Genomic DNA, 25,973 nt, shown 5'->3' on the forward strand with positions numbered 1-25,973 from the left:
AAATAGAGCAGTTCCATTTCCCATTCATCTGTGCTTTTATCACAGTTGGTTTCGGTGGTGAATGAGGCAGGATACGATGGTAGTCTAACATGGCTGCAATGTAATTTTAACCAGCATGGCCTACAAGGAAGGTCTGGATCTATGTTGCCCCCGGCTGTGTGCCCAGCCATGAGGCCCTCAGAAATATTTTTCCCCACTCTCCAGGCCTTCCTACCTACTCAGGGCCATCTAACCTTCATCCTCCCCAACAGCCAATGCTGCTTTCTGCCGGAAATGACTGAACAGCTGACAGACTTGATTGAAATAAGGCCCGGCGCTTAAAAACATCCCATCAGGAGTTAAGATAGAGTTTACATTCACAGGGACACACTCTGGTAATACAGCTGTCAAGAACTGAAGATGCTTGCTATGAAATCCTAATACTTTGTTTTCACCTGACAAGAAATGCATTGGAACTCTGCACCTAAGTTAAAATGCACAGGAGAAATTTCTATTCAGTTTTAAAAACATTTTCTCCAGTTACAAAATTAGCAAAGGTCCTTTCAGTTAGTGTTATGTGAGGTGAGAGGTGTGAAATATCCTTAATCCGTAATTTCAGAACCCAAATTTGAGTTTATTAAAGTCATTTGTTCGGTTCCTTTAAGGAAGGTCAAGAAGTTATTCATCGCCATCGCCATTATGACAAATGAAACCAATGGAATATTTATTTCTACTTAATTCAGTAAGGCAATATTATTTTAAATAGATGTTGCTTGGAAATAACTGAACGTATTGGAACATTAAAATTTTTAATTTGAAATCATAAGTCAGCTAAACTATGTCATGATTTTGTTAACTCAATTCTAAAAATGTAAACAAATACAAATATATATTTAGTAAATGATGAATAGGATGGTTTTCAAGTAATAAATCATGATTAACACGTTGGCATTTCTACAGAAGGAAGGTTAGCACTTCGTTGCCCAGAGCGTGAGGCCCAACTTCCAGTTGCACTTTCAAGTGTGTCACTGAGCACAGACAAGGCAACCTTTTACAGGGAAGGAGGAAAGAAGGTGACCCAGTTTATTTCTCTTAACTACGCACTCATGCACAGTCTAGCAAAGAGTTCAAGAAAGCAGATAGCAAAGACCCATGGAGAACTGAGAAAATGAAGAAATATAACGTACAGCATTATCAAGTAGAGATACAGGTGGGATTTACGCCGGCAGGAAATTCTGGTCTGGCGCCGGTGCAGTGTTTTCACGGCAACAAAGTCTGCTGGTAGATCCTGCTGGTGGGCCACCTCCCCCAACGAAAAACGCGTGGCGGAGTGGTCGGTAGATCACGCCCCAATGATCAGTATCTAAATACATGGGATCCTAGACTATACTCTTCAACCAGTTCAGATACATTATAATGTCTATAATGTTTGAGGAACATTTTAGTAAACATAAGGGAAATGTATGTTCAGTTTACCTTCGACTGACAATTTTTCCATTTAATAACGTTTTTATTACTCTTAAGACTGCAGGCAGAATAATAGATTTTACTCACCTTCACTGTGAATAGCCATTGATGGTAAGATTTGTCACTTCCTACATAAAGCAGAAAGGTGTTTTACTTGGAAAGTCATCCTACAACAACATTCAAGTCAAAGGATTACGATTGTTCAAGTTTTCTGTAATCCATTCAAAAATCATTGAAAAAAATCTTGGGTTTTAACCTATCACATAGATAAAACACAAATATGCCACATAGTATAGGAAGAGTATTTTGTTTTTGTCTGGAGAATTGCAGGGTGCAGCCAGATAGTTGCTATTGAAAGACTATGGAAACATCTAAAGACAAAAAAAAATGACATACTTGTGCTTTGATGCCAAATCCAGTTGCATTGGATTTGTTCATTTATTTAATCGGAATTAGCTACAACTGTACACTGTTCATTGTTCTATTCCAGAAAACCAGGTGGTGAAGGATAGTCCTGGAGCCATTTATTTATAGAGTGAAACATTACAAGCATATATCTACTAACCCAACCATCCCACTGTATCAATACGTATCTCTTTATATATGCTCAAATGCAACCACAAATAATGCCCTAACCCTGCAGATAATTGAACATAAGTGATATGCAATTAAAGAACACCAAGGGTTAGAAATTTGCCTTAAACATTCTATGCAACAGGCGGTATCACATTGGCCATATGTCTGGTGCTCTGCTTGATATTTGGTTTAATTGAAGTCAATATACCATTAGTATGCGATGCAATTTATATCGGCAAATCATCTACATTTAGGCAAACTGCTTAGTTTTGCAAAATGAAGTAATGCCAAGAAAAAGATTTCCCCCCAAAAAGCTTTGCAAAATGTTGCATTCTTTTCTCTGAGATTTCTACAGGTTTTTTTTGATTCATTCAAGGGACATGGGCTTCACTGGCTAGGCCAGCATTTATTGCCCATCCCTAATTGCACTTGAGAAGGTGGTGGTGAGCTGCCTTCATGAACTGCTGCAGTCCCTGTAGTGTAGGTATACCCTGTTAGGGAGAGAGTTCCAGGATGTTGATCCAGCAACAGTAAAGGAACAATGACATATTTCCAAGTCAGAATTGTGTGTGGCTTGGAGAGAAACTTCCACATGGTGGTGTTCCTATGCATCTGTTTCTCTTGACCTTTGAGATGGTAGTAGTTGTAGGTTTGGAAGGTGCTGTCTAAGGACCTTTTGTGAGTTTCTGCTGTTATGTCCTGGGTTGTGGCTGTAGTACAGATGCACACAGAACATCTAGTTCTTTGACTAGTAAGATAGTTTTATTAACAAGATGAACACATGGAAAGATAACTAACGAACTATGATACAAACATTAACAAAATAAATGAATTCAGTGAATTCTCCTGGAGCTACTTCTAGTGCGACTGTTCTCTTTTAAAAAAAATATTTTTATTCTCCTCCTTTTTCACATTTTCTCCCAAATTTACACCCACCAACAATAAACAAAAATCAGCAACAAATATATCAATCCCCATAACAATAACAACGATCCCATCCTCCCACCAAACCCCAAACATTAGCCCGCATGTTTACATAAACAAACGATAAAAAGGAATCAGGGATCACCCATAGTCACCGTTAACACATACAGTTCCCCTTCCCCCAACCCTCCCACCCACACGCCCCAACTAATGTTCGATGTTATCCAGTTCTTGAAAGTGCATAATGAATAATGCGCATGAATTGTAGAACCCCTCCGTCCTTCCCCTCAGCTCAAACTTAACCTTCTCAAGAGTCAAGAATTCCAACAGGTCCCCCCCGCCACGCAAGGGCACAGGGTGGAGAGGCTGCTCTTCATCCCAACAGGCTCCGCCTTCAGGCGATCAACGAGGCGAAGGTTATGATATCTGCCTCCGCCCCCTTTACCAACCCTGGCTGGTCCGACACCCCGAATATGGCCTCCCGGAGGCCCGGGTCCAGTTTCACGTGCACCACCTTGGAAATTACCCTAAAAACCTCCTTCCTGTAATCCTCTAGCTTTGGACAGGACCAAAACATATGAACGTGATTAGCGGGGGGCCCCTCCGCAATGCTCACATACATCTTCTACTCCTTCAAAGAATCGGCTCATCCTCGCCCTCGTGAGGTGTGCTCTCTGTATACCACCTTCAGCTGTATCAGCCCCAACCTCGCACATGAGGTGGAGGCACTTACTCTCCGGAGCATCTCACACCAGACCCCCTCCTCTATAACCTCTCCCAACTCTTCCTCCCACTTTGCCTTGATCCCTTCCAGTGGTGCCTTATCCTCTTCCAAAATATCTCCGTACACCACTGACACTACCCCCTTCTCCAGTCCCCGTCGTCAGCACCTCCTCCAGCTATGTGGAGGCCGGTACCTCCGGGAAGCTCTGTATCCTTTCTGGCAAAATCTCGAACCTGCATGTATCTAAATATTTCTCCCTGCATCAGCCCATACTTCGCTTCCAGCTCCTTCAATCCTGCAAACCGACCCCTAAGCAACAAATCTTTCAGTGTCTTGATCCCCTTCTCCTCCCATTTCCGAAAATTTCCATCCCACCTCCCTGGTTCAAATCTGTGGTTCCCCCGAATCGGCATTTCCCTTGACCCTGCCCCCAACCCGAAGTGTTGGTGAAACTGCCTCCAAATTCTCAATGAAGCTATTATTACCGGACTCCCTGAGTATTTCCCCGGAGTTATCGGGAGCGGCGCTGTTGTTAGTGCTTTCAGTCCTGACCCCCTGCACAAACTCTCCTCCATTCTGACCCACTGGGAATCAACCCCTCTGACCCAGCTCCGCACCTTCTCCACATTCGCCGCCCAGTAGTAGGTGCGACTGTTCTCTAGTATGACTTACTGCCAACTGCTGAATCTCTCCAGTCACATGGTGTATCTCTATCACCACCTGTTGGTTGGAGGTCATACCGATAACGATAGATAACTATATACATTGATGTGCACATGCATATCACCACACCTGCACTGCATCTTGTACATTGTACACACTGCTGCTAATGTGAATGTGCATCATGTTTGTGGAAAGGGTGACAATCCAGCGGACTGCTTTGTCTTGAATGTTGTCTAGCTCCCGAGTGCTGTTGGAGCTGCACTCATTCAGACTCATCCTGACCTGTGCATTGTAGAAGGTGGGCAGGCTTTGAGGAGTCAGGAGGTTGGGTTAGCTGCCACAGAATTCCTAGCCTCTGGCCTGCTCTTGTTGCTACAGTATTTATATGGTTAGTCCAATTCAGTTTCTGATCAATAATAACCTACAGGATGTTGATAGTGTAGAGGGGCTGGTTTAGCACACTGGCCAAATCGCTGGCTTTGAAAGCAGACCAAGGCAGGTTCAGCAGCACGGTTCAATTCCCGTACCAGCCTCCCCGAACAGGCGCCGGAATGCGGCGACTAGGGGCTTTTCACAGTAACTTCATTTGAAGCCTACTTGTGACAATATGCGATTTTCATTTTTTTCATTTCATTTCATTTTTCATTTTAGCGATGGTAATGTCATTGAATATCATGGGGCAAAGGTTAGATTCTCTATTGTTGGAGATGGTCATTGCCTGGCACTTGTGTGCCGTAAATGTTAGTTGCCACTTCTCAGCCCAATTCTTGATCTATGTTTAGATCTTGCTGCATTTGGAAACGGACTGCTTCGATATCTGAATCGTGAATGATGCTGAACATTGTGCAATCATCAGCAAACATCCCCACCCTGATCTTATGATGGAAGGAAGATCACTGATATCGCAGCTCAAGATAGTTGGACCAAGGACACAATCCTGAGGAACTTCGGCAGTGATGGGCTGGGGCTGAGTCTGCCATTGTCATTACCGGTGCCTAGCTTGATGCTGTGTGGTCCATTCGGTTAATACCTTTGAGACTTCTTAGTGGTTTGAGACGAGTAGCTTGCTGGGCCACTTCAGTGGGCAGTTAAGAGTCAACCACATTGCTGTGAGTCTGGAGTCAAGTGTAGGCCAGACCAGATAAGGACAGCAAATTTCATTCCGTAAAGGACATTAGTGAATCAGATGGGTTTTAGGTATAGGATGGCAGCCAGCTTGCTTTCCTGGTTTGGGAGCAAGCAGAAGTTAATCTTAGACAAGAGAAAGAAAAGTGATGCTGCTGTATTATTGGTATAATCCAGGTTAAAGGCTGCCCTTGATGCACAGCCAATGGCTATATACCAATGATTTCCTAAAGTTGGTGGTCCTCACCTCAGAAAATTTTGGAAGTTTACTTTGGTGCTACTTCGGACTGTGAGACTCTTGTATTGGAAGCATTACTATGGCAATAACTGTATTGAAGAAACATGATGAACAGAAATAGTTTTAAACAGGACACATGTATTCATATATAACTATACGCTTGCACAATTTACTGTCCAAGTGCACTAATGAAGAAAAAAATTTTTTTTGATTCTGTATGTGCTAAACATGGTGTCAGTTGAACTGCTAACATTGATGTCAATAATAGCTTGACGCTGGGTGAGGAATCCTAAAACAATGAAAAACAGATCTCCATATCCAAGGATGAGCGAGAGATCAGATGGGTAAGTGGATAGACGTGTGGGAAGAGATTAAATGAGAAAGCTGAGAAGTACAGAAAATGAATTTAGGCATAGCTTATCAAGGAGCGGAAGAATCAGACTTGAATAATAGTCATAGAATGGAGTTTGAGAGATTGCGGAGAAATAGGAAGGAAATATTTCCTGTATTTAGGAAGCCCTGGCTGAGGAAAGGGGAGGAGGGCCTGCCAGTGTCGGGAAACCCTCCAGAATTTCTCCGAGAGGGCGGTGGAACGTCCAAGCTGCACTGGAGCGGCCCCAATGGGGCAAAAGAGATGGAGCAGCTTGTCATTTTCCAAGATGGTGTCGGAGCGTGGCGATTCTCTGAGAGCTCTCCCCTACAGATCATCTTGCGACACCTTTTCTAACCATTATTATAGTATGTTCTTCATTATTATAGTATGTTCCATGTATTCATGTCTGGAGCGATTTGCCAGGACTGTAAGCAGAACAATACTTTTCACTGTACCTTGGTCCACGAGACAAACACTGTGCCACCATGCCGTGCCCTCTTCTCATGAGATTTTGCAAATGTCATACTAATGTGAAACAAGCTAACTACAACTATGGGCTAAATCCTCCGAAGAGGGGCAATCACAGTCAGATTGCCAATCTGCTCTTTTACACTAGAGCACCATATCTCTCGCCGGACCTCCGAACAGGGCTTCCAGAGAAATGTGAGTGTACCCTCTTCTGGAGTCTTTCCCTGGTAGTGTAAGAGCATCAGGGGGAGGACAAGTCATGTGCCTTTTTACGGCACTAGTCACCGCAGACCGGTAAGTTTAAATACCCGTTTGACAAGCTAGGAAGATAAGGTAATTGCATAAACTGAGTGAGCTGGGTAGGGTAGGGTGTGAGAGGCAAGGGGTGGGGGCTAGTCATTGGTGGAGGAGTAGGATAGTCCGGGTACGTGAGCAGTCATGGGTTGAGGGTGGTTGTAGTCAGTTTTCAGGTTAGTCGTGGGGTTGTGGGATTACTAGTATAGTTACCCAGAGATGGGGACTGGTTTTAATCCCTCTACATTTTCCTGTGTTACTATTCTGCTAAGTGAGATGGAACCATCTGAAGTCTCAGCTTTAAATCAGAGTTTTGGAATGTTTTAGATGCAATTAGGCAAGGTAATTGCCTAATGGAAGTTATAATAATAATAATCGCTTATTGAAGTTGAAACTGCCCAGGCAATTCCTGCATAGTTAGTGCGTGGGGACCTCCGAAGAGTCTCCAGCACATCATCCAGGTTATCTCCATGGTATGATCATCTGGAAGCCCAAAGATTTGGTGCAATGTGAATATTAATCAATCAGTCCACCAAAAAGCAAATGCAATGCTTCTGTATTTACACAGTCACAAAATCAGGAAGGACACAATCTGTTTGTTTCCTCCCACTTGCACCCCCTCCCAACCCTTCTCAATTCTTAGATTAAGAGCACAATCAGACAAGTCTTTGGATTCTCCAAGCGGCCATGAAGAATCAGGAAAAAAATGACAAGAACCAGGAGAGAAAAAGAAGAATAGGAAAAGACAGAATGAAAATTATTACATCCTGCTTTTGTGATTCTATTTCACATTCCTGCTTTGCTTCTTTCCCCTTTTTTCTTCTTCTTTTGTAATAGTGTCCCTTTCACACGCACAGCCTACCGTTAGGCAGTTCCTGTCCATATTAACATTGTACCTTTCATGTAGACCTTGCTGTCAGATTTTCCTTTCGCTTTCACAATTTTTTTGTCTGTCATCCTTTATTCTTACAGAAGAATTATAATGCAATGATAGTCATGCTGAAGTCAATATTCCAGTCAGTGAAAAGAAAAAGGAAATCACCTCTGCTGTACTGCGCATAACAATACTAAACACAACCCTGAGAAGATCATTTCTAAATCTACTAATTCTAAACATTGAAAGTTGAAATTAAATCTTAATATTTGGACATAATATGAAATCATATGAAATGTATCATTTTGAAATGGTGTGGGGAAGAAAATCAATAAAGCAGTCTTGTCTTTCATTTTGATCATGGGTCTCACTCCTGCACATGTTACGTGCTGTCTCAATCTTGTTCTATTCGTTTGAACATTCTGCTTTTAACTCTGCCTTTTTGAATGTTTTCGTTCTGTTCTAGTCACTTTTTCTGCCGTTATTTTAATTTTGTTGACCCCACTTCTGAACCTGCACTCAGGCTATTTGCAATTGTTTCCCCTTTGTTACTGTCTAGCTTTGGTTTGCGGCAATTTCCTTCCGGCTATCACGTAATTGTTTTTCCTGATCTTTCTTCCTCGATGTATCAGCAGCCTTGGTGTGATCTTATTCAATGCAGATTTCCTAAAAGTTAGAGATTTCACTATCACTAGGCTATTTTTCTAATCTAGGGCACAACTCATCTTCAGCCTTATGAAAAGTAATTTAATTACAATGAGTATGTCACCAAAGTAAACTTAAGTTCTGTACACATTAACAATTCAGCTGTAAGGGTTAAAGGAAGAAAAAAAAGAAAATGATTAAAAACAATAATGAAAGGTTTAAAATGTAAAACAACCAGACTAGTGTGCTCTTTTTTATTTCTTCATATTTCTTTTTTGATGTGTCTGTTTTCTGGTTTAAGATTTAAATAATTAGTCATATGCTTCCAAAAGATATACTTTGTCTAATGGTGGAGCAAGATTCACTGCTTTTGGAAGGGTCAGAGAGGAATGCCCGAAAGTGACGGTCTTCGGGGTATCAGACTAGCCAGATCGCTTCATGGGGAGGAGGGCGGACGCCCTTGCCATTACCTCCCTGATCGCCCGCCGTAGAATCCTGCTTAGTTGGCGATCAGCAGCACCACCGAAAGCTGCAGACTGGCTGTCCGACCTATCAGAATTTCTCCAAATGGAGAAAATCAAATTCACCATCCTTGGGTCGGAAGAGGGCTTCCACAAAACATGGGAACCATTCACCCGACTGTTCCAAGACCTGTTTGTGGCCAACACACAAATAGCCAGTAGGAAATAGCCAGGACAAAATAGAAAAAGGAAAGCGAGGGAGGACCGGGAGTGGGAGGGGGAGCAAGGTGATGTAGCAAAACCCAGCAAGAAAAAATGGGGAACAGCAATGAAAAATGGGGAAGGGAGGGGGGGGTCACGGAGAGAGGAACTGGGGAGGGGAGGAGGGAGGATTGTAGGCTGAGCCAGCCAGACTGTAAATAGAGAAACCTAAGAAGGAATCTTTGTGACTGTACAATAAATGAAAACGAACAGCAATGTATATAATTTTGAAAATGCCAATAAAAAGATTTTTAAAAAATGATAGGAATGAGAAACACTTTGTGCGTAAAATTCATCTGTCTTTACACATATTAGCACAAGCAGACATGCATTTTTAAATAACATACTACTAAATTCAGTTTGCTCAAAGTTAGAATTCCAAAGTTCAGGGGCAAAGTTCCTTTTTTTTTCTTTTAAACTGAAATGCGTTAAAACTTAAGCTGTGTGTTAATAAATGCTCCACCCTTTAAAATGTGATACAACATGGCCATAACGTTTTGTTGTTGGTATTACAAATACTAATTTAATCAACCTTAGTTAACAATAGCTGTGGTTTCTATATCTCACAGAATGTCACCTAGAATAAGAAAATAAATTCTAATTTAAATTAAAAGCATCTTTCATTGCAAGTTCCTGTTCTGCAACATAAAATTGCTAATCGGGTGGTTAAATTTTAAACCCTTTATCTTACAAAATTTGTTAATATTTATGGAAATCAAAAAGGTACAGAACATACAAGAATGTGTTGCCTCCTGGTATTCCTTTCAAAAATACATTCTTGTAACTTTTTCTTTTAAAAATAAAATGTTTTAAAAAGTTCCCCAAGAGTTGGGTGGCCTCCTGATTCCAGATGGCGTTTGCACACAACATCCTGTTGCCAAGCCTCATCTCCCATTATTTGGTATCTGAGCCTCAATAAAAGTTCCAATTTGATCATTTATTTTTAAATAGACACCACAGAGATGCATTTCTCACAAGAAAAAGAAGAAGTGCAGCATATTCCTTTACAATGTTCGCAACACCTCTGAAATACACTGAAAATTAAAGGAAACTGATAAATCTCAAAGTCCGTGCAGGCCTGTTTTTTTCCAAGTTTCAGTACATCCAATACAAAAAGGAGCACTTTTATTCTGATTAATGTGAGAACAAGCTCATACTCCTCATAAATCAATAAAAATATGAATTGTATCTACATGATATTCACGGTTATAAACTGATCAATAGGAATGCAAGGTGCAACAATGGTGCAAATGCAAGTAATCAAAGCAAGAACCTTCATCCCTTAATTTTGCTTCTCAAAAGAGAACCATAGTGCTTGAGTCAAGGCCAATAAACTAACACATGTTCTTAATTTTGGGCCCTAAATGTCAGCAAAACTAATCTTTTTCAGCTTCACTAGACCGAAATCTGCTCAGTAAGGCCTTACCCACCTGCATATTCGCCATTGTTTATCTCCTCTTCAAACACGTCACTAAATCCTTCCCCAGAATTCAAGAGGTCCAGTCGGCCATCAATGAACTGAAAAATAAAATCATTTTTTGAGAACACAACTGTTCAAATGTGTGACAGTCGCAGAAAGCAAAATATTGGAGAAAGCACAGTATTTACAAATTCTTATGCTGCCAAAGTAGCATTAATGGGCAAGAGTTAATTAAAAGAATCTGTAAATTAGACAAAAATGAAAATACGTCTGTTTGTAGATTTTACATATATGGTCAAAAAAAGAGATGTAATTTAGAGTGTGTGTGTTCTTTATTGAGTGAAGTCCTCTAATTCATGATGTCGAGTCAGTGTCCCAGGCCCAAACATATTCAACTGCTTCATCGATGACCTATCAATCATAAATCAGCAGTGGGAAAGTTTGCTAATTTGTTTGCTGATGATTGGACAACGTTCAGCACCATTCACAACTCCTCAGATACAGAAGCAGCCTGTGTCCACATGCAGCAAGACGTCAACAATATTCAGGCTTGGGCTGGTAAGTGGCAAGTAACATTCTTACCACACGTGCCAAGCAATGACCATCTCCTACAAGAGGGAATCTAACAATCTCCCCTGAACATTAGATGGCATGCCCATTACTGAATGACTCACAATCAACATCCTGGAGGGTTACCATTGACCAGAAACTAAACTGAACCAGCCATTTAAATACTGTGGCTACAAGAGCAGGCCAGAGGCTAAGAATTCTGTGGAACTTTACACATTGCCTACTGTTGCTCGTTTTAGCCTTAGTTTAATTGCTCTTGTTCTATCACCTTTGCTCTTGAGTCGCCAGGTATCTTTCTGATACCGCCACGTGGTTCAAGTCCAAGTAATGATCAATAATCCAACACACCGCTTAGTAAGAGTTAAATCAACGCACATTTATTATATACAGTAATCAATACTTATACATTAATTCTACTTCTAAGCTACTTCCTACAACTAACAGGCCAATACTTAACTTTGGAAATGGCCCACCAGGTCAGGGAAACGAATGGCCTTTCGTATGGGTTCTGAGCCTGCGGGATTCAAAGCTGGAACAGGTCGATAGCCAGGAGCGCCCATCTCGAGGCGAGCGTTGAAGTAAGACTTACGATTTTAGCGGCTGTTGCAGAAGGTCAGCAGAAGGGTCTCGAAGGGTGCGGAAGGATGGAGAGAGGGCGATTTGAACTAGGGACTCTATTCTTATAGTCCCCAGGGGCTTCCCGCCTTTCGGGGCGGACCCTGTACCTGGTTCCAAGTGATTGGACTTGGTCCCAATCACTTGGTTCGATATTCTCCAATGCTGGAGCGATTCCTTGATCGATGGGTGGTTTTGGGGTGGTCGTTCACCTCTCTTTGTGTAGGCTCCTGCTGGCGCCGAAAAGTCTGGGTTGGCTTTGTGTGTCTAATTTGTTGCACATTGTTCCCGGGGATTGCTAATTAATATTCAGATGGCTGGTGTGTTGTTATGCTGATGGCTGCAGGTATCGATTCTGTCTGGCCTCCCCAGAGGTGAATACACAGTTTTACCTGCAGCTGCTTGTTTTTAGTCCTGTTGGCTGATTTTCCCATCAGCCTTTTTCGTTCACCATTCTAAATCGGGAGTTAGCCATTTTAACTGGCTACACTACTATCTACAAGTCAGAGTGTGATGAAATACTCTCAACTTGCCTGGATGAGTGGCGCTCCAACAACACTCAAGAAGCTCAACACTATCCATGATAAAGCAACCTGCTTGATTGGCACCCCACCCACCACCTTAAACAGTTGTTCCCTCCAGTACCAACGCAGCAGTGTGTACCATCTAAAAGATGTGCTGTAGCCATTCATCAAGGTCCTTCGACAGCACCTTACAAACCCATAACCTCAACGACCATGATCTAGCTAAATGGCATAGTGGCACGAGGGATCAGATTTCATAAAATTTCTGCAAGTTGAATATTGCTTAAATGACGTCCATAAAATCCACAGGTTCCCGACAGCGCAGAAAGAAGCCATTCGGCCCATCAAGTCTGTGCTTGATTGATAACGCTCAATAGTGAATTAGTATAGTGGCTTCCTTTTTATTTCTCTGGAGTATAATGGGACAAGCAATCAAGCTCATCTGCCAGTACTTCTTAAAATCTATAACTGAATATCTAATTTGGTAAAGAAATCATTCGAATCTACCTTCTACAATTTTATCATTCCTCCTACCCAGAAGGAAAAACAGTAAGGTGTCAGAAATAAAAATACTGGTCTGAACTGTTTTTTTCTTCTGGGTAACTACTATTTGGCTGATTCTTTTTTGACGTTCCTTCCTCTTGCCAAGGGTTGGATGCAATGTTTTACCCATTGGTTCTACTGTAAACTGTCCTCCTGTCTCCTGATAGCCCATGGTTGCGCATCTTTGAAGTTGCTTGTCCAAGAAACACTTGGTCTTTCTCGGCTCCGTTTGCCATTGATGTGGTCTTCAAACAGTGTTCTGTATATCTTGTGACAACTTATCAGATGGTCAAAACTCAAATTTCCAGCTCTTTTGATGATGTCTATCATGCCTCTTCTGGATTCCATTCTCCCCAGCGCATTCTCATTGTTTACTCTCTCTTTCCAAGTTATTCGATGTATTCATCTATAATCTCATATTGCAAAATGTTTCATCATTTGGTTGGCTACAGTCCAGGTTTCATAATCATAAAAAGGGAAGTGTTGAACAGACAGAACATTTGAGTAAAATATTTTCCCACAAGTGCTTGTTCTCCAAGTTGTTCGAATCTTGCTGAACGCACCTCTTGCGAGTTTAATTCTTTTGATAACTTCCATGTTACATTTAGCAACTTCCATAATGATTACTTTTAAGCCAGTATTTAGTGTTGCAATTTTATGTGGAGAATAAATTACTTTTAGCTAATCTCAGTGAAAAATTACCCCATTGTTGCTTGAAAGGGTGTCGTTTCAGACATTGTATCAGAATTAGTTTTAAAACTTTAGATATCCACTAAGTGCTGAAGGGGTTAAAATTCTTCTGTATCGATCTTTACTGAAGTTGTTAGCTATAGGAAACCATCCCAAGGATACATCTTGCTGATGATGGGGCCCCAAGAAAGACAAGCAACAGGCGGACATTATAAAGGATGGCAATGAACAATGTGGGATATTTTCACCATTTGTATTGGGACTAGCTTGTCTGGGAAGGGAAACCTAATCATACAAAATTGTTATTGAAGTGGGCTTCATTACCTTGAGAAGGCCATTATACTTAGACAGGGGAGGTGATTGATACCCACTTGTTCGATTATGAGGAACCGGTGATAAATATCAGGAGACAGCATATAGATGTCTTTGTGTTGAATGGGTATTATAATTAAGTAGATATCCTCATGTTATGATTGGTTAATTGTTTTCATATACTATGCATGATGAAGACCTAATTGATAGTAATGTCATCATCCCGAGCTTTAACATCACAATATAGGCCTCGTTTGTAAATCCAAGAGTCGTCCGTATGGTTTCTCGTGAGGGGGCATGAGTATACTCAAGACGAATATCTGTACTTTTTCTCCGCAACATAGCTCAAACTTGCACTTGAGCTTTCAATACAATGGAAAACAGTGAGGGTGAAGTGTGCTGCCAACCATCCCAAAAGGTAACAATAATCTCTTACCTGTTTGAAGAGCTGTAGTTGAATTGCATTTTGAAGGAACTGTCTCATGGCACTGGAGCGGTGTGAAACAAAAATATCTTCATTAAAAGTTATGGGTTCCTCCTGGAAACAATGACAACATTATAATGTTAAGTGGAGGAGTTCATTGGGCCATTAACTAGATATGAAGTAACAGGCGCACTATAAAGCTTCAATCGCATGATTCAAGTGTGGTTGAGAGAGAGACTGGATGCTCCCATTAATGAACTTTTGGAGATGTACAGAAAATGAGTCATGGTTTCAAATATTGATATTTATACCAAGCTTTATCCTGTCCATACATTCTTCAAATAAACAAAGTCATTGTTTGACGTTCAACCGTAGACTTTGGAGTTAATTTCTGCAAGATCCTCCATATTACCTGAGGCAACATCCTCCGGCTTACCTGCAGCATACTTAAAATGGTTCATTATAGGAAACAGATAAAAGGGAAGCACAAGATGAACAATTAAATACCCAGAACATTTCTCAACCTTTGAAGTACAATTTGGAGATATTGCTTATGAATTGAATGAATGGATATTCTATCATTCATTTTGTTCACACCAACACATGAATATGAACTAATATCAAGAACAGCACTCCCATGATTTTAAATAATTACTACTTCTGTAACATCTTGTAACACCTTGTGATGCATGCAGTATTTTTGCCACCTCTTCCTTGATCATTGTCATTAATGTCTTGCCCCATGTTTGGAAAACAAATCAGTTGGGCTGTGGATCAAATTACATTTAGGAGTGTCTGATTTTCTTAAACTTTCTCTTCTTGTGATGAACGAAGGGATATATTGTATTGCAGGTATTTGGTGCAGTAAAGCTTAAAGGCCTGGATTAATGTGTGTGAGACCGCTGCAGTCTTGTTTTAAAAGAATCTTGGTTTGAAAGGTTGGGGGGCCAGGGGTGCAATTAAGGCATCGTAAAAAGCTTGGGCTAATGTAGTTTTGTTTGGATTAAGGGGGGTTGCCTGTGGAGTTAATTAGATTTCAGCTTGGTGAGATGATATAGTTAGTTGGTGGAGCTAAGGATCAGGCATTTTGCAGAAAAGCAGGTCAATTGAGTTCTAAATTAAACTATGAGCAGAAGTCACACATTTAGCACTTTCTGCAGTTCAGTTAAAGATATGTCTGTAGACAGATTATCAGTCTTTCCAAGCAGTTCAGACTTGTCTGATTAGAAGGGGAACTGAATCGAGTTAAGAAGCATCCTCTGGAGAAATACTGCCAGAATTTCTGCATGGTGCTGACAGGATTCAGGTCTCTTTTTTAAAGCAGCCTCAAAAGATCTCTCTTTTTCAAAAAAAATCTCTGTAAAGCAGGTATTCCTAAGGACTAACTGTATTTTGACAGTGTATTGAGAACTGAGATTTTGTTGATGTTGTTTGAATGGAAATAAAGACAGCAGTTAAGGATTGCTGTATTCAATGTATTAATTAGCATTGTTTAAGGGGTAACCGTAAGCTACTTTCTGGTGTGCAAGATATTTTAATACTATATTAGGAATACAGGGGATGTATTCAAGAAGGAAATAGGTAGAGTACCAGCATGTTTGAATCAAGAAAAAGATTGGGACCAACAAATCCAGTGAATTCTGGATTATTGAGGAATATACATCATTGGATGAGGAGGAAAAGGGAGGCTTATGGCAGATATCGTGGGCTCAAAACAACAGAAACCCTAGAGGCATATAAAATGTGCAAAAGGAACTAGGGAAAGAGTAGAGCCCATTAAGGACCACAGTGGTAATTTGATGGTGGAGCTGGAGGATGTAGGTAGGGTTCGAACTGAATACTTTTGACTTGTGAGAGGGACCATGTGGGTATAGAAATCAGGGAGCAGGATTGTGATAAAATTAAAGTGATTGACATAGAAAGATTAAAGGATCTGTGAGCTGGCAGGCTTAAAAGTAGACATATCTCCAGGGCCAGATGAAATGCAATCCAGGCTGAATGAGACAAGGGAGGATACAGCAGGGGGGCAGGCTATAATTTAGAATTCCTCGCTGGACACAGGAGAAGTGCCGGAGAACTGGAGGATAGCCAATGTGGTACCATTATTCAAGGGAGGAATGGATAAACCAGGAAACTACATGCCGTCAGTCTAACCTCAAGTGATGGGGAAAATATTGGAAGCAATTCTGAGACACAGAATTAATCTGCATTTGGAGAGATAGGGATTAATCAAGAACAGTCAACCTGGTTTTGTTAAGGGAGGTCATGTCTGACCGACTTGATTGAATTTTTCAAACGAGGTGGCCAGGTGTGTAGGTGAGGGAAATGCATTTGACGTAGTCTATTTGGACTTCAGGGAGACTGATAGTACAAAGAGAACAAAGAACAAAGAAAATTACAGCACAGGAACAGGCCCTTCAGCCCTCCCAGCCTGCGCCGCTCCAGATCCTTTATCTAAACCGGTCACCTACTTTCCAAGGATCTACTTCCCTCTGTTCCCCACCCGTTCATATATCTGTCTAGATGCATCTTAAATGATGCTATTGTGCCCACCTCTACCACTTCCGCTGGCAAAGCGTTCCAGGCACCCACCATCCTCTGCATAAAAAACCTTCCACACACATCTCCCTTAAACTTTCCCCCTCTCACCTTGAAATCGTGACGGCTTGTAATTGACACCCCCACTCTTGGAAAAAGCTTGTTGCTGTCCATACCTCTCATAATTTTGTAGACCTCAATCAGGTCCCCCCTCAACCTCTGTCTTTCCAACAAAAACAATCCTAATCTACTCAACCTTTCTTCATAGCTAGCACCCTCCATACCAGGCAGCATCCTGGTGAACCTCCTCTGCACCCTCTCTAAAGCATCCACATCCTTCTGGTAATGTGGCAACCAGAACTGCACGCAGTATTCTAAATGTGGCCTAATCAAAATCAACTGTAACATGACCTGCCGACTCTTGTACTCAATACCCCGTCCGATGAAGGCAAGCATGCTGTATGCCTGTAAAGATTAATCACCTGCTAATGGTCGCATTCCAAGCATTGTTTGGCATCTTTGAATTTGTCTATATATATGTTTCTGGAGCATACCTCTTCATTCACGTGAGGAAGGAGCAGCGCTCCGAAAGCTAGTGACATCGAAACAAACCTGTTGGACTTTAACCTGGTGTTGTAAGACTTCGTACTGTGCTCACCCCAGTCCAACGCCGGCATCTCCACATCATAGGTTGGGATTGTTCTCGCTGGAGTTCAGAAGAATGAGGGGGGAAACCCAAATAGAGACTTATAAAATTCTAACAGGAGTAACAGGGTAGATGCAGGGAAGATGTTACCAATGATGGGTGTGTCCAGAACCAGGGGTCACAGTCTGAAGATTCAGGGTAAACCATTTTGGACAGAGATAAGGAGACACCTCTTCACACAAAGAGTGGTGAGCCTGTGGAACTCATTGCCACAGGAGGTAGTTGAGGCTAAAACTTTGAATATATTCAAGAGGCGGCTGGATATAGCACTTGGGGAGAATGGGATCAAAGGCTATGGGCAGAAAGCAGGATTAGGCTATTGAGTTGGATGATCAGCCATGATCGTGATGAATGGCGGAGCAGGCTCAAAGGGCCAAAATGCCTCCTCCTGCTCCTATCTTCTATGACCATCACCGAACACAAAATCCAACTAATTGGAAACAGCACCATGCCCATCCCCTCCTTCTTCACTGGCTGCTTGTTCTCCAATTCACTGAATTTGTTTACAAATCCATCCATGGCCTCATCCAACCTACTTCTGAAATTTCACCTGGTTCTATGATCCAACTTGCATCTTTCAGTCATTTGACTATGCTGCCTCATTCAGTGCTTTGTTATTATTTGCTGTGGTCTTAACTGACTACTCTCAAACTCCCTAGCTAAGGAACCTTGTTTTGTTCAATTTTTCCACTTGAAAATCTTCACTTTTGTACTATATTAAAGCAAACTGCTGGAATTTATTTCAATGCCATTAATACAATTTCATTGGTTAAGCTTGCTGTATTTTGAGCATTCAAGCTGCTAATTTTTCCTTCAATATATGCGAGACCTCTTTTCAATTCACTAATTAAACAAAGATAGAGGAAATAAGAGAAACTATTTCCAGTAGCAGAGAGGGCAGTAACCAGAGGACACAGATTTAAGCTTATTGGTAAAACAACCAATGGTGGGTTGAGAAAACATTCTTTTGACACAGCAACTTATGATCTGGAATGCATTGCCTGAAAGATTAATGGAAACAGATTAAATAATAACTTACAAAAAGAAATTGGACAAATACTTGAAGGAGAAAAATTTGCAGGGCTATGGGTAAAGGGCAAACGAGTGGAACTAATTGGATATTATCAATGAGCCAGCACAGACGTGATGTATTGAATAGACTTCTACAATGCTGCAATCATTCTATGATTCACATCCCAAATCTTAGTATTACTACAGTCTAAACCACAAACTCAAATACTGTGTGATGCAAAGGTATCTTATCGAAAACAATTCAAATCCAAGTTATACAGTGCGCATTTAAAGCAAGAGCCGATAATGCCTTTAAGCATTTGCATGTAGACAGCAGTGCAGATTTTCTGATAATTGCAAAGAAAACGACATATAATTAGACCACATGTGCACTGGAGCATCTGGCTCTGCAAGCAGCAGTTTACAAGTCTTGTCGAGTTGTCGTGGCGACTGTCACATGACTAGCTCAGAGCTGAAACTCTAGGGCACGAATCCAAATGCACCACTAACTTACTCTGACAGTGAGCAGATGGGCAGCATTTCACAAGGCCAGAAACTGCCAACTCTGCTACCCTCAAGGCCTACCTGCATTTTGCGATCATTTTATTTTGCGTATTAACATTTATTAGCTCTAATGCCACACAGTAGCTACTTCTTAAACAGTGCATAGGGGGTAGCATGGTAGTCTGTTCAGCTTACAAAACTGAAGTGATTCCAAAAATAAAAGTTAGATGGTGAATGCAGTTTTCAAACAATACGAGACTGTGGTAGATGATCTGATTATGCTAAAACTTTAGACCTGGAGAAACGGAAACTATTGACATAGGTGCTGGTCAGAATTGATCAAGACACACAACAATAATAGCGTTGATTTATAAATTGCCCTTAATGTAATATATGTTCCAGGGCTGTTTATGAGCAGTGCTGCAAAATTTGGTATAAAGATACATTGGGATATTAGGGCCAATGACCAAAAGCTTGGTCCAAGCTTTTTAACAAGCTCTTTTTAATGAGAGTTAGGAAAGAGAGGTATAGAACTGGAGAGATTTAGGGAGAGAATTCAGAGCCCTGGCAGCTTAAGTCATGGCCAACAATGGTGGAACAATTAAAATCAGGAAAGTTTATGAGATCAGAGTGGAGGAATGTTTTTTAAAAATTTGTTCTCGGAATATGGGTGTCACTGACTGGGCCAGCATTTATTGTCCACCCCTTTTTCCCTTCAACTGAACAGCAACAATGCCCTGAGGACATTTAAAAGTCAACCACATTGCTGTAGGATCTGGAGTAACATGTAGACCACGTTAATGGACATTCGTGAACCAGATGGGTTTTTACTACAATTGACAGTGGTTTCTGTCATGATATCCACATCAGCATATCGTGGTGCAATCTCACACACACACTGATGGGCAGGTAGATGGACCAACCAACACGCACACAACATCACAGCCAATCACCAGTGAGAGCACACGCAGTATAAAACAGGGAACACCACAGTTCCCGCTCATTCTAACAGGAGATAGCTCAGAGCACAGAGCTCACAGCGTACCACTCAGACATACACCATCTGCTGAGTGCCTCTCTAAGATAGTGCTTAGTGCTAGGGCTGGGTCCACAGGTTAGCTGGTGAAGTACGAACCACAGCCAGAAGTTAATAGTTATTATTGTACAGAATAATAAAACAGAGTTGTACCATCTACAACCGTGTTGGTTCGTTTGTGTATCGGAACACCCAACACGACATGATACCAGGTCTGAAACTCGCCAGCGACTGTGAGACCTACCTGCATCTCTTCAGAGATCCGCCATCCTGCGCCATGGACACCATCAGCCCGCCGCATCTGCTCCAAATCGCTGGAAATCTCGGCGCCAAGTGGAAGCTGTTTAAACAGCGCTTCCAGCTCTTCCTAGAAGCCACAGACAGGGAGAATGCATCGGACACCAGGAAGATCGCCATCCTCCTTTCCACGGCGGGGCAACACGCCATCCACATCTACAACTCCCTGGCATTCGCGGAAGGCGAGGACAAGACGAAGTACAAGACGGTCCTTCTAAAATTTGAGGAACACTTTAGCGTGGAAGTTAATGAGAGCTTCGAGAGGTATCTCTTCCAGCAGTGCCTGCAGGGTAAGGATGAGCCTTTTCAATCTTATCTGACACACCCCCGTATCCTCGCGCAGTCCTGTGGCTATGAGGCCACCTCCGACTCCAGGATTCAGGATCAGATAGTTTTTGGGGTCACCTCGGACACCCTACGCCAGCAGCTCCTCAAAATAAAGCGCCTCACCCTCGCCACCGCCATCGAAACCTGCGTCCTCCACGAAAACGCGATCAGCCGGTACTCCCAATTCCAGGCGGCCGAATCGGCATGGCAGGGGTCCCACGAGGCCGAGCTGTCCAGTCGATCGAGTTCCTCCCGGCCCGCAGCCCGGACGAGGGTGGCCATTTCACGCGCTTCCCGAGGCCTCCCGCGCTTGTACGCGCCAAAAGAGGGGACGTCGATGCAGAGCGACGTGATGCGCAGGTGCACTCTACACAGGACCGCACCGCGCATGCGCGGTGGCGCAACGAACGCCATGATGTCACGACGGGCGGCAACTGTGGATCCGCACACTTAAAGCGGCAATGTCCAGCTAAAACGCGACAATGCCTCCGCTGTGGCAGGATGGGCCACTACGCTGCCTGCTGTCGAGCAGCTCAACCTAGCAACCCTATGCAATTCCGCCAGCCTCGCAGGGACGTGCGGGCCATTCAGCCCACATATACCTAGTCATACCCTGACGACGTGCAGACCGGTGACGCCGATGACCGGGGACCCTTTCACGTTGCGGTAATAGACAGGAACCGGATGTCCCCAAGTAGGACCCACCAGCCGATGCCACTCCACAGCATTAATCCGGGCAATGAATGGTGTGCCACCCTAACGGTCAACCGATCATCAAGCACATTCCGTTTAGACACTGGTGCCTCCGCCAATCTCATTGCATGGTCAGCCTTCCACACCTTGAAGGTCAAACCACCGATTCGGCCATCCCACTGTCAGCTGGTTGATTACAACGGGAACGTCATCCCGGCCATGGGGTCCTGCCAGCTTGAAGTTGCACACAATTCATACACAGCCACACTGTCTTTTGAGATAGTTGGATCCTCGAAGGACTCTCTGTTAGGCGCACAGGCGTGCAAGATCCTCCACCTCGCTCAGCGAATTCACACTCTGTCTCCAGAAGGCACGTCCGATTTCCCGGATGCAGACTTTAGGGCGCAGATCCACTCGCTCCTTGCCCACAACCAGGAGGTTTTCCAGGGCATGGGCACACTGCCCTACACTTACAGAATACAGCTCAAACCGGACGCCACCCCGGTCATTCACGCACCTCGTAGAGTCCCAGCACCACTCAAAGACCGCCTCAAGCAGCAGCTGCAGGATCTCCAGGACCAAGGAGTGCTTTCCCAGGTCACGGAGCCAACGCCATGGGTCAGCTCCATGGTGTGCGTAAAAAAGCCCTCTAGCGAGCTCCGGATCTGCATCGACCCGAAAGACCTGAACAATAACACCATGAGGGAACACTACCCCATACCCAAACGGGAAGAAATCATGAGCGAAATGGCCCAGGCTAAAATTTTCACCAAGCTTGATGCCTCAAAAGGGTTTTTGGCAGATTTAACTGGATCCGTCAAGCAGGAAGCTGTGCACCTTCAACACTCCCTTTGGCAGATACTGCTACAATAGGATGCCGTTTGGCATCATCTCGGCATCCGAGGTGTTTCATCGCATCGGGGAACAGATGATGGAGGGCATCGAAGGGTTGCGCGTCTATGTTGACGACGTCATCATCTGGTCCACCACACCACAGGAGCACATCAGCGTCTCCAGCGTGTCTTTGCACGGATACGAGATCACGGCCTGCGCCTCAACCGAGCCAAGTGCTCTTTTGGCCAAACTGAGCTAAAGTTTCTGGGGGACCACATATCCCGGTCAGGGGTGCGTCCGGATGCTGACAGAATGGCAGCCTGTTTGCACATTGGACTCACTGATTTGTTGTGCAATAATGTTAACGTGTTTCTTTCTTGTCGTTCCAGGAGTTCTCTTTCGATATTTGATGATTGCACTTGTTTTGTTTGTGGTACAACCTCGTTGCTCTGTTGCACCTGACACCTTCCTATGTATATAGTTTAGCCTCATGTACATGTTGTAAATATTGCACACACATACTCAGATGCACTCAGTACACACCAATATTTATTACCATGTAGACATATATCCTTGTGAAAAGGGGGGATGTCATGATATCCATATTAACATATCGTGGTGCAATCACACACACACACTGATGGGCAGGTAGTTGGACCAACCAACACACACACAACATCGCAGCCAATCACCAGTGAGAGCACACGCACTATAAAACAGGGAACACCACAGTTCCCGCTCATTCTAACAGAAGATAGCTCAGAGCACAGAGCTCACAGCGTGCCACTCAGACATACACCATGTGTTGAGTGCCTCACTAAGATAGTGCTAGGGCTAGGTCCACAGGTTAGCTGGTCAAGTACAAACCACAGCCAGAAGTTAATAGTTATTATTGTACGGAATAATAAAACAGAGTTGTACCATCTACAACCGTGTTGGTTCGTTTGTGTGTCGGAACACCCAACACGACAGTTTCATGGTCATTATTAGACTTTGAATTCCAGATTTTTTATTGAATTCAAATTTCACCATCTGCCTTGTGGGGTTCAAAGCGGAGCTGCCAGAGCATTGCGCTGGGTCTTTGGATTACCAGTCTAGTAACAATACCACTACACCACTGCACCCCCCCTCCCCACCCCCGAATCTGCCAGGAGAGGGGGGATTTGTGGGTGGGGAGGGCAAGAAGACTAAAAGTGATCAAAAAGATAGGGAGGAGTGAGGCCATGGAGGGATTTGAAAATAAGACCACAAGAAATTGAAGTAGGAGTCGGCCAACAGGCCCGTCAAGCCTGCCCTGCCATTCGTTATGATGAAGGCTGATTAAAGTTTTAAAGTTGAGGTGTTGCTTGCAAAGGCAAACATTCAAAGAGCGCATGAGTAAACTACAACAATTGTTCATAGAACATTACAGCGCAGTCGATGTTGCGCCGACCTGTGAAACCACTCTAAAGCCCATCTACACTATTCCCTTATCGTCCATATGTCTGTCCAATGACCATTTGAATGCCCTTAGTGTTGGCGAGTCCACTACTGTTGCAGGCAGGGCATTCCACACCCTTACTACTCTCTGAGTAAAGAACCTACCTCTGACATCTGTCTTATATCTATCTCCCCTCAATTTAAAGCTATGTCCCCTCGTGCTGGACATCACCATCCGAGGAAAAAGGCTCTCACTGTCCACCCTATCTAATCCTCTGATCATCTTTCATGCCTCAATTAAGTCACCTCTTAACCTTCTTCTCTCTAACGAAAACAGCCTCAAGTCCCTCAGCCTTCCCTCATAAGATCTCCCTCCATACCAGGCAACATTCTGGTAAATCTCCTCTGCACCCTTTCCAATGCTTCTACATCCTTCCTTTAATGCAGCGACCAGAATTGCACGCAATGCTCCAAATGCGGCCGCACCAGAGTTTTGTACAGCTACAACATGAACTCATGGCTCCGAAACTCAATCCCTCTACCAATAAAAGCTAACACACTGTACGCCTTTTTAACAACCCTCTCAACCTGGGTGGCAATTTTCAGGGATCTATGTACATGGACATCGAGATCTCTCTGCTCATCCACACTACCAAGAATCTTACCATTAGCCTAGTACTCTGTCTTCCTGTTATTCCTTACAAAATGAATCACCTCACACTTTTCTGCATTAAACTCCATTTGCCACCTTTCAGCCCAGCGCTGCAGCTTATCTATGCCCCTCTGTAACTTGTAACATCCTTCCGCACTGTCCACAACTCCACCCACTTTAGTGTCACCTGCAAATTTACTCATCCATCCTTCTAAGTCCTCCTCCAGGTCATTTATAAAAATGACAAACAGCAGTGGCCCCTAAACAGATCCTTGTGGTACATCACTAGTAACTGGACTCCAGTCTGAACATTTTCCATCAACCACCACCCTTTTTCTTCTTCCAGCGAGCCAATTTCTGATCCAAACTGCTAAATCACCCTGAATCCCATGCCCCCGTATTTTCTGCAGTAGCCTACCGTGGGGAACCTTATCAAACGCTTTACTGAAATCCATATACACCACATCAACTGCTTTACCCTCATCCACCTGTTTGGTCACCTTCTCAAAGAACTCAATAAGGTTTGTGAGACACGACCTACCCTTCACAAAACCGTGTTGACTATCTCTAATCAAATTATTCCTTTCCAGATGATTATACATCCTATCTCTTATAAACCTTTCCAAGACGTTGCCCAAAACAGAAGTAAGGCTCACTGGTCTATAGTTACCGGGGTTGTCTTTACTCCCCTTCTTGAACAAGGGGACAACATTTGCTATCCTCCAGTCTTCTGGCACTATTCCTGTAGACAAAGATGACTTAAAGATCAAAGCCAAAGGCTCAGCAATCTTCTCCCTAGCTTCCCAGAGAATCCTAGGATAAATTCCATCTGGCCCAGGGGACGTATCTATATTCACACTTTCCAGAATTACTAACATCTCCTCCTCCTTCATTCCTGTCTGGCACAAAACTAAAATGGGAAAGGTGGCTAAACCAAAGCCTATATGGGAAATTAGAGATAGTATTAGGTCCATAGGAGAGGCATACAAATTGGCCAGAAAAAACAACAGACCTAAGGGTTGGGAGCAGTTTAGAATTTAGCAAAGGAGGACAAAGGGATTGATTCAGAAGGTGGAAATAGAGTATGAGAGTAAACATGCAGGGACCATAAGGACTGACTGTAAAAGCTTCGGCAGATATCTGAAGAGAAAAAGATTGGTGAAGACAAATGTAGGTCCCTTACAGTCAGAAACAGGGGAATACATAATAGAGAACAAAGAAATGGCTGACCAACTAAATACATACTTCGGTTCTGTCTTCACAAATGAGGACACAAGTATCATACCAGAAATGTTGGGGAACACAGGGTTTAGTAGAGGGATGAACTGAATGAAATCAGGAACAGTAGGGAAATGGTGTTGGGGAAATTGATGGGATTGAAGGGCGATAAATCCCGAGGGCCTGCAAACCAACATCCCAGAGTGCTTAATGAAGTGGCCCTAGAAATAGTGGATGCATCGGTGGTCATCTTCCAAGATTCTATAGGCTCCGGAACAGTTCATTGGAGTATAGCTAATTTAACCCCGATGTTTCAAAAAGGGAGGTAGAGAGAAAACAGGGAACTATAGACCAGTCAGTCTGACTTAGGTGGTGGGGAAAATGCAAGAGACCATTATAAAAGATTTAGTATGGGCAGCACGGTGGCGCAGTGAGTAGCACTGCTGCCTCACGGCGCCGAGGTCCCAGTTTCGATCCCGGCTCTGGGTCACTGACTGTGTGGGGTTTGCACATGAAGTGAAATGAAATGAAAATCGCTTATTGCCACAAGTAGGCTTCAATGAAGTTA

At 43.1% G+C, this 25,973-nt stretch overlaps 1 protein-coding gene across 12 annotated transcripts in view; it reads right to left on the bottom strand.

Annotated features, from left to right (window-relative positions):
* Nucleotides 1-25,973, bottom strand: part of dennd1a (DENN/MADD domain containing 1A) — a 723,976-nt gene that overhangs the window by 92,704 nt on the left and 605,299 nt on the right. For all 12 annotated transcript variants that reach the window (XM_072488418.1, XM_072488416.1, XM_072488417.1 and 9 more), the window contains exons 14-16: nt 14,183-14,284; nt 10,503-10,590; nt 1,534-1,574 (exon numbers count right to left, since the gene is read on the bottom strand). In XM_072488418.1, the coding sequence (XP_072344519.1) occupies nt 1,534-1,574; nt 10,503-10,590; nt 14,183-14,284 (231 nt within the window). The remainder of the gene's footprint in view (nt 1-1,533; nt 1,575-10,502; nt 10,591-14,182; nt 14,285-25,973) is intronic.

This window comes from Scyliorhinus torazame, chromosome 22, assembly GCF_047496885.1.
Source record: "Scyliorhinus torazame isolate Kashiwa2021f chromosome 22, sScyTor2.1, whole genome shotgun sequence".
Taxonomy (NCBI): domain Eukaryota; kingdom Metazoa; phylum Chordata; class Chondrichthyes; order Carcharhiniformes; family Scyliorhinidae; genus Scyliorhinus; species Scyliorhinus torazame.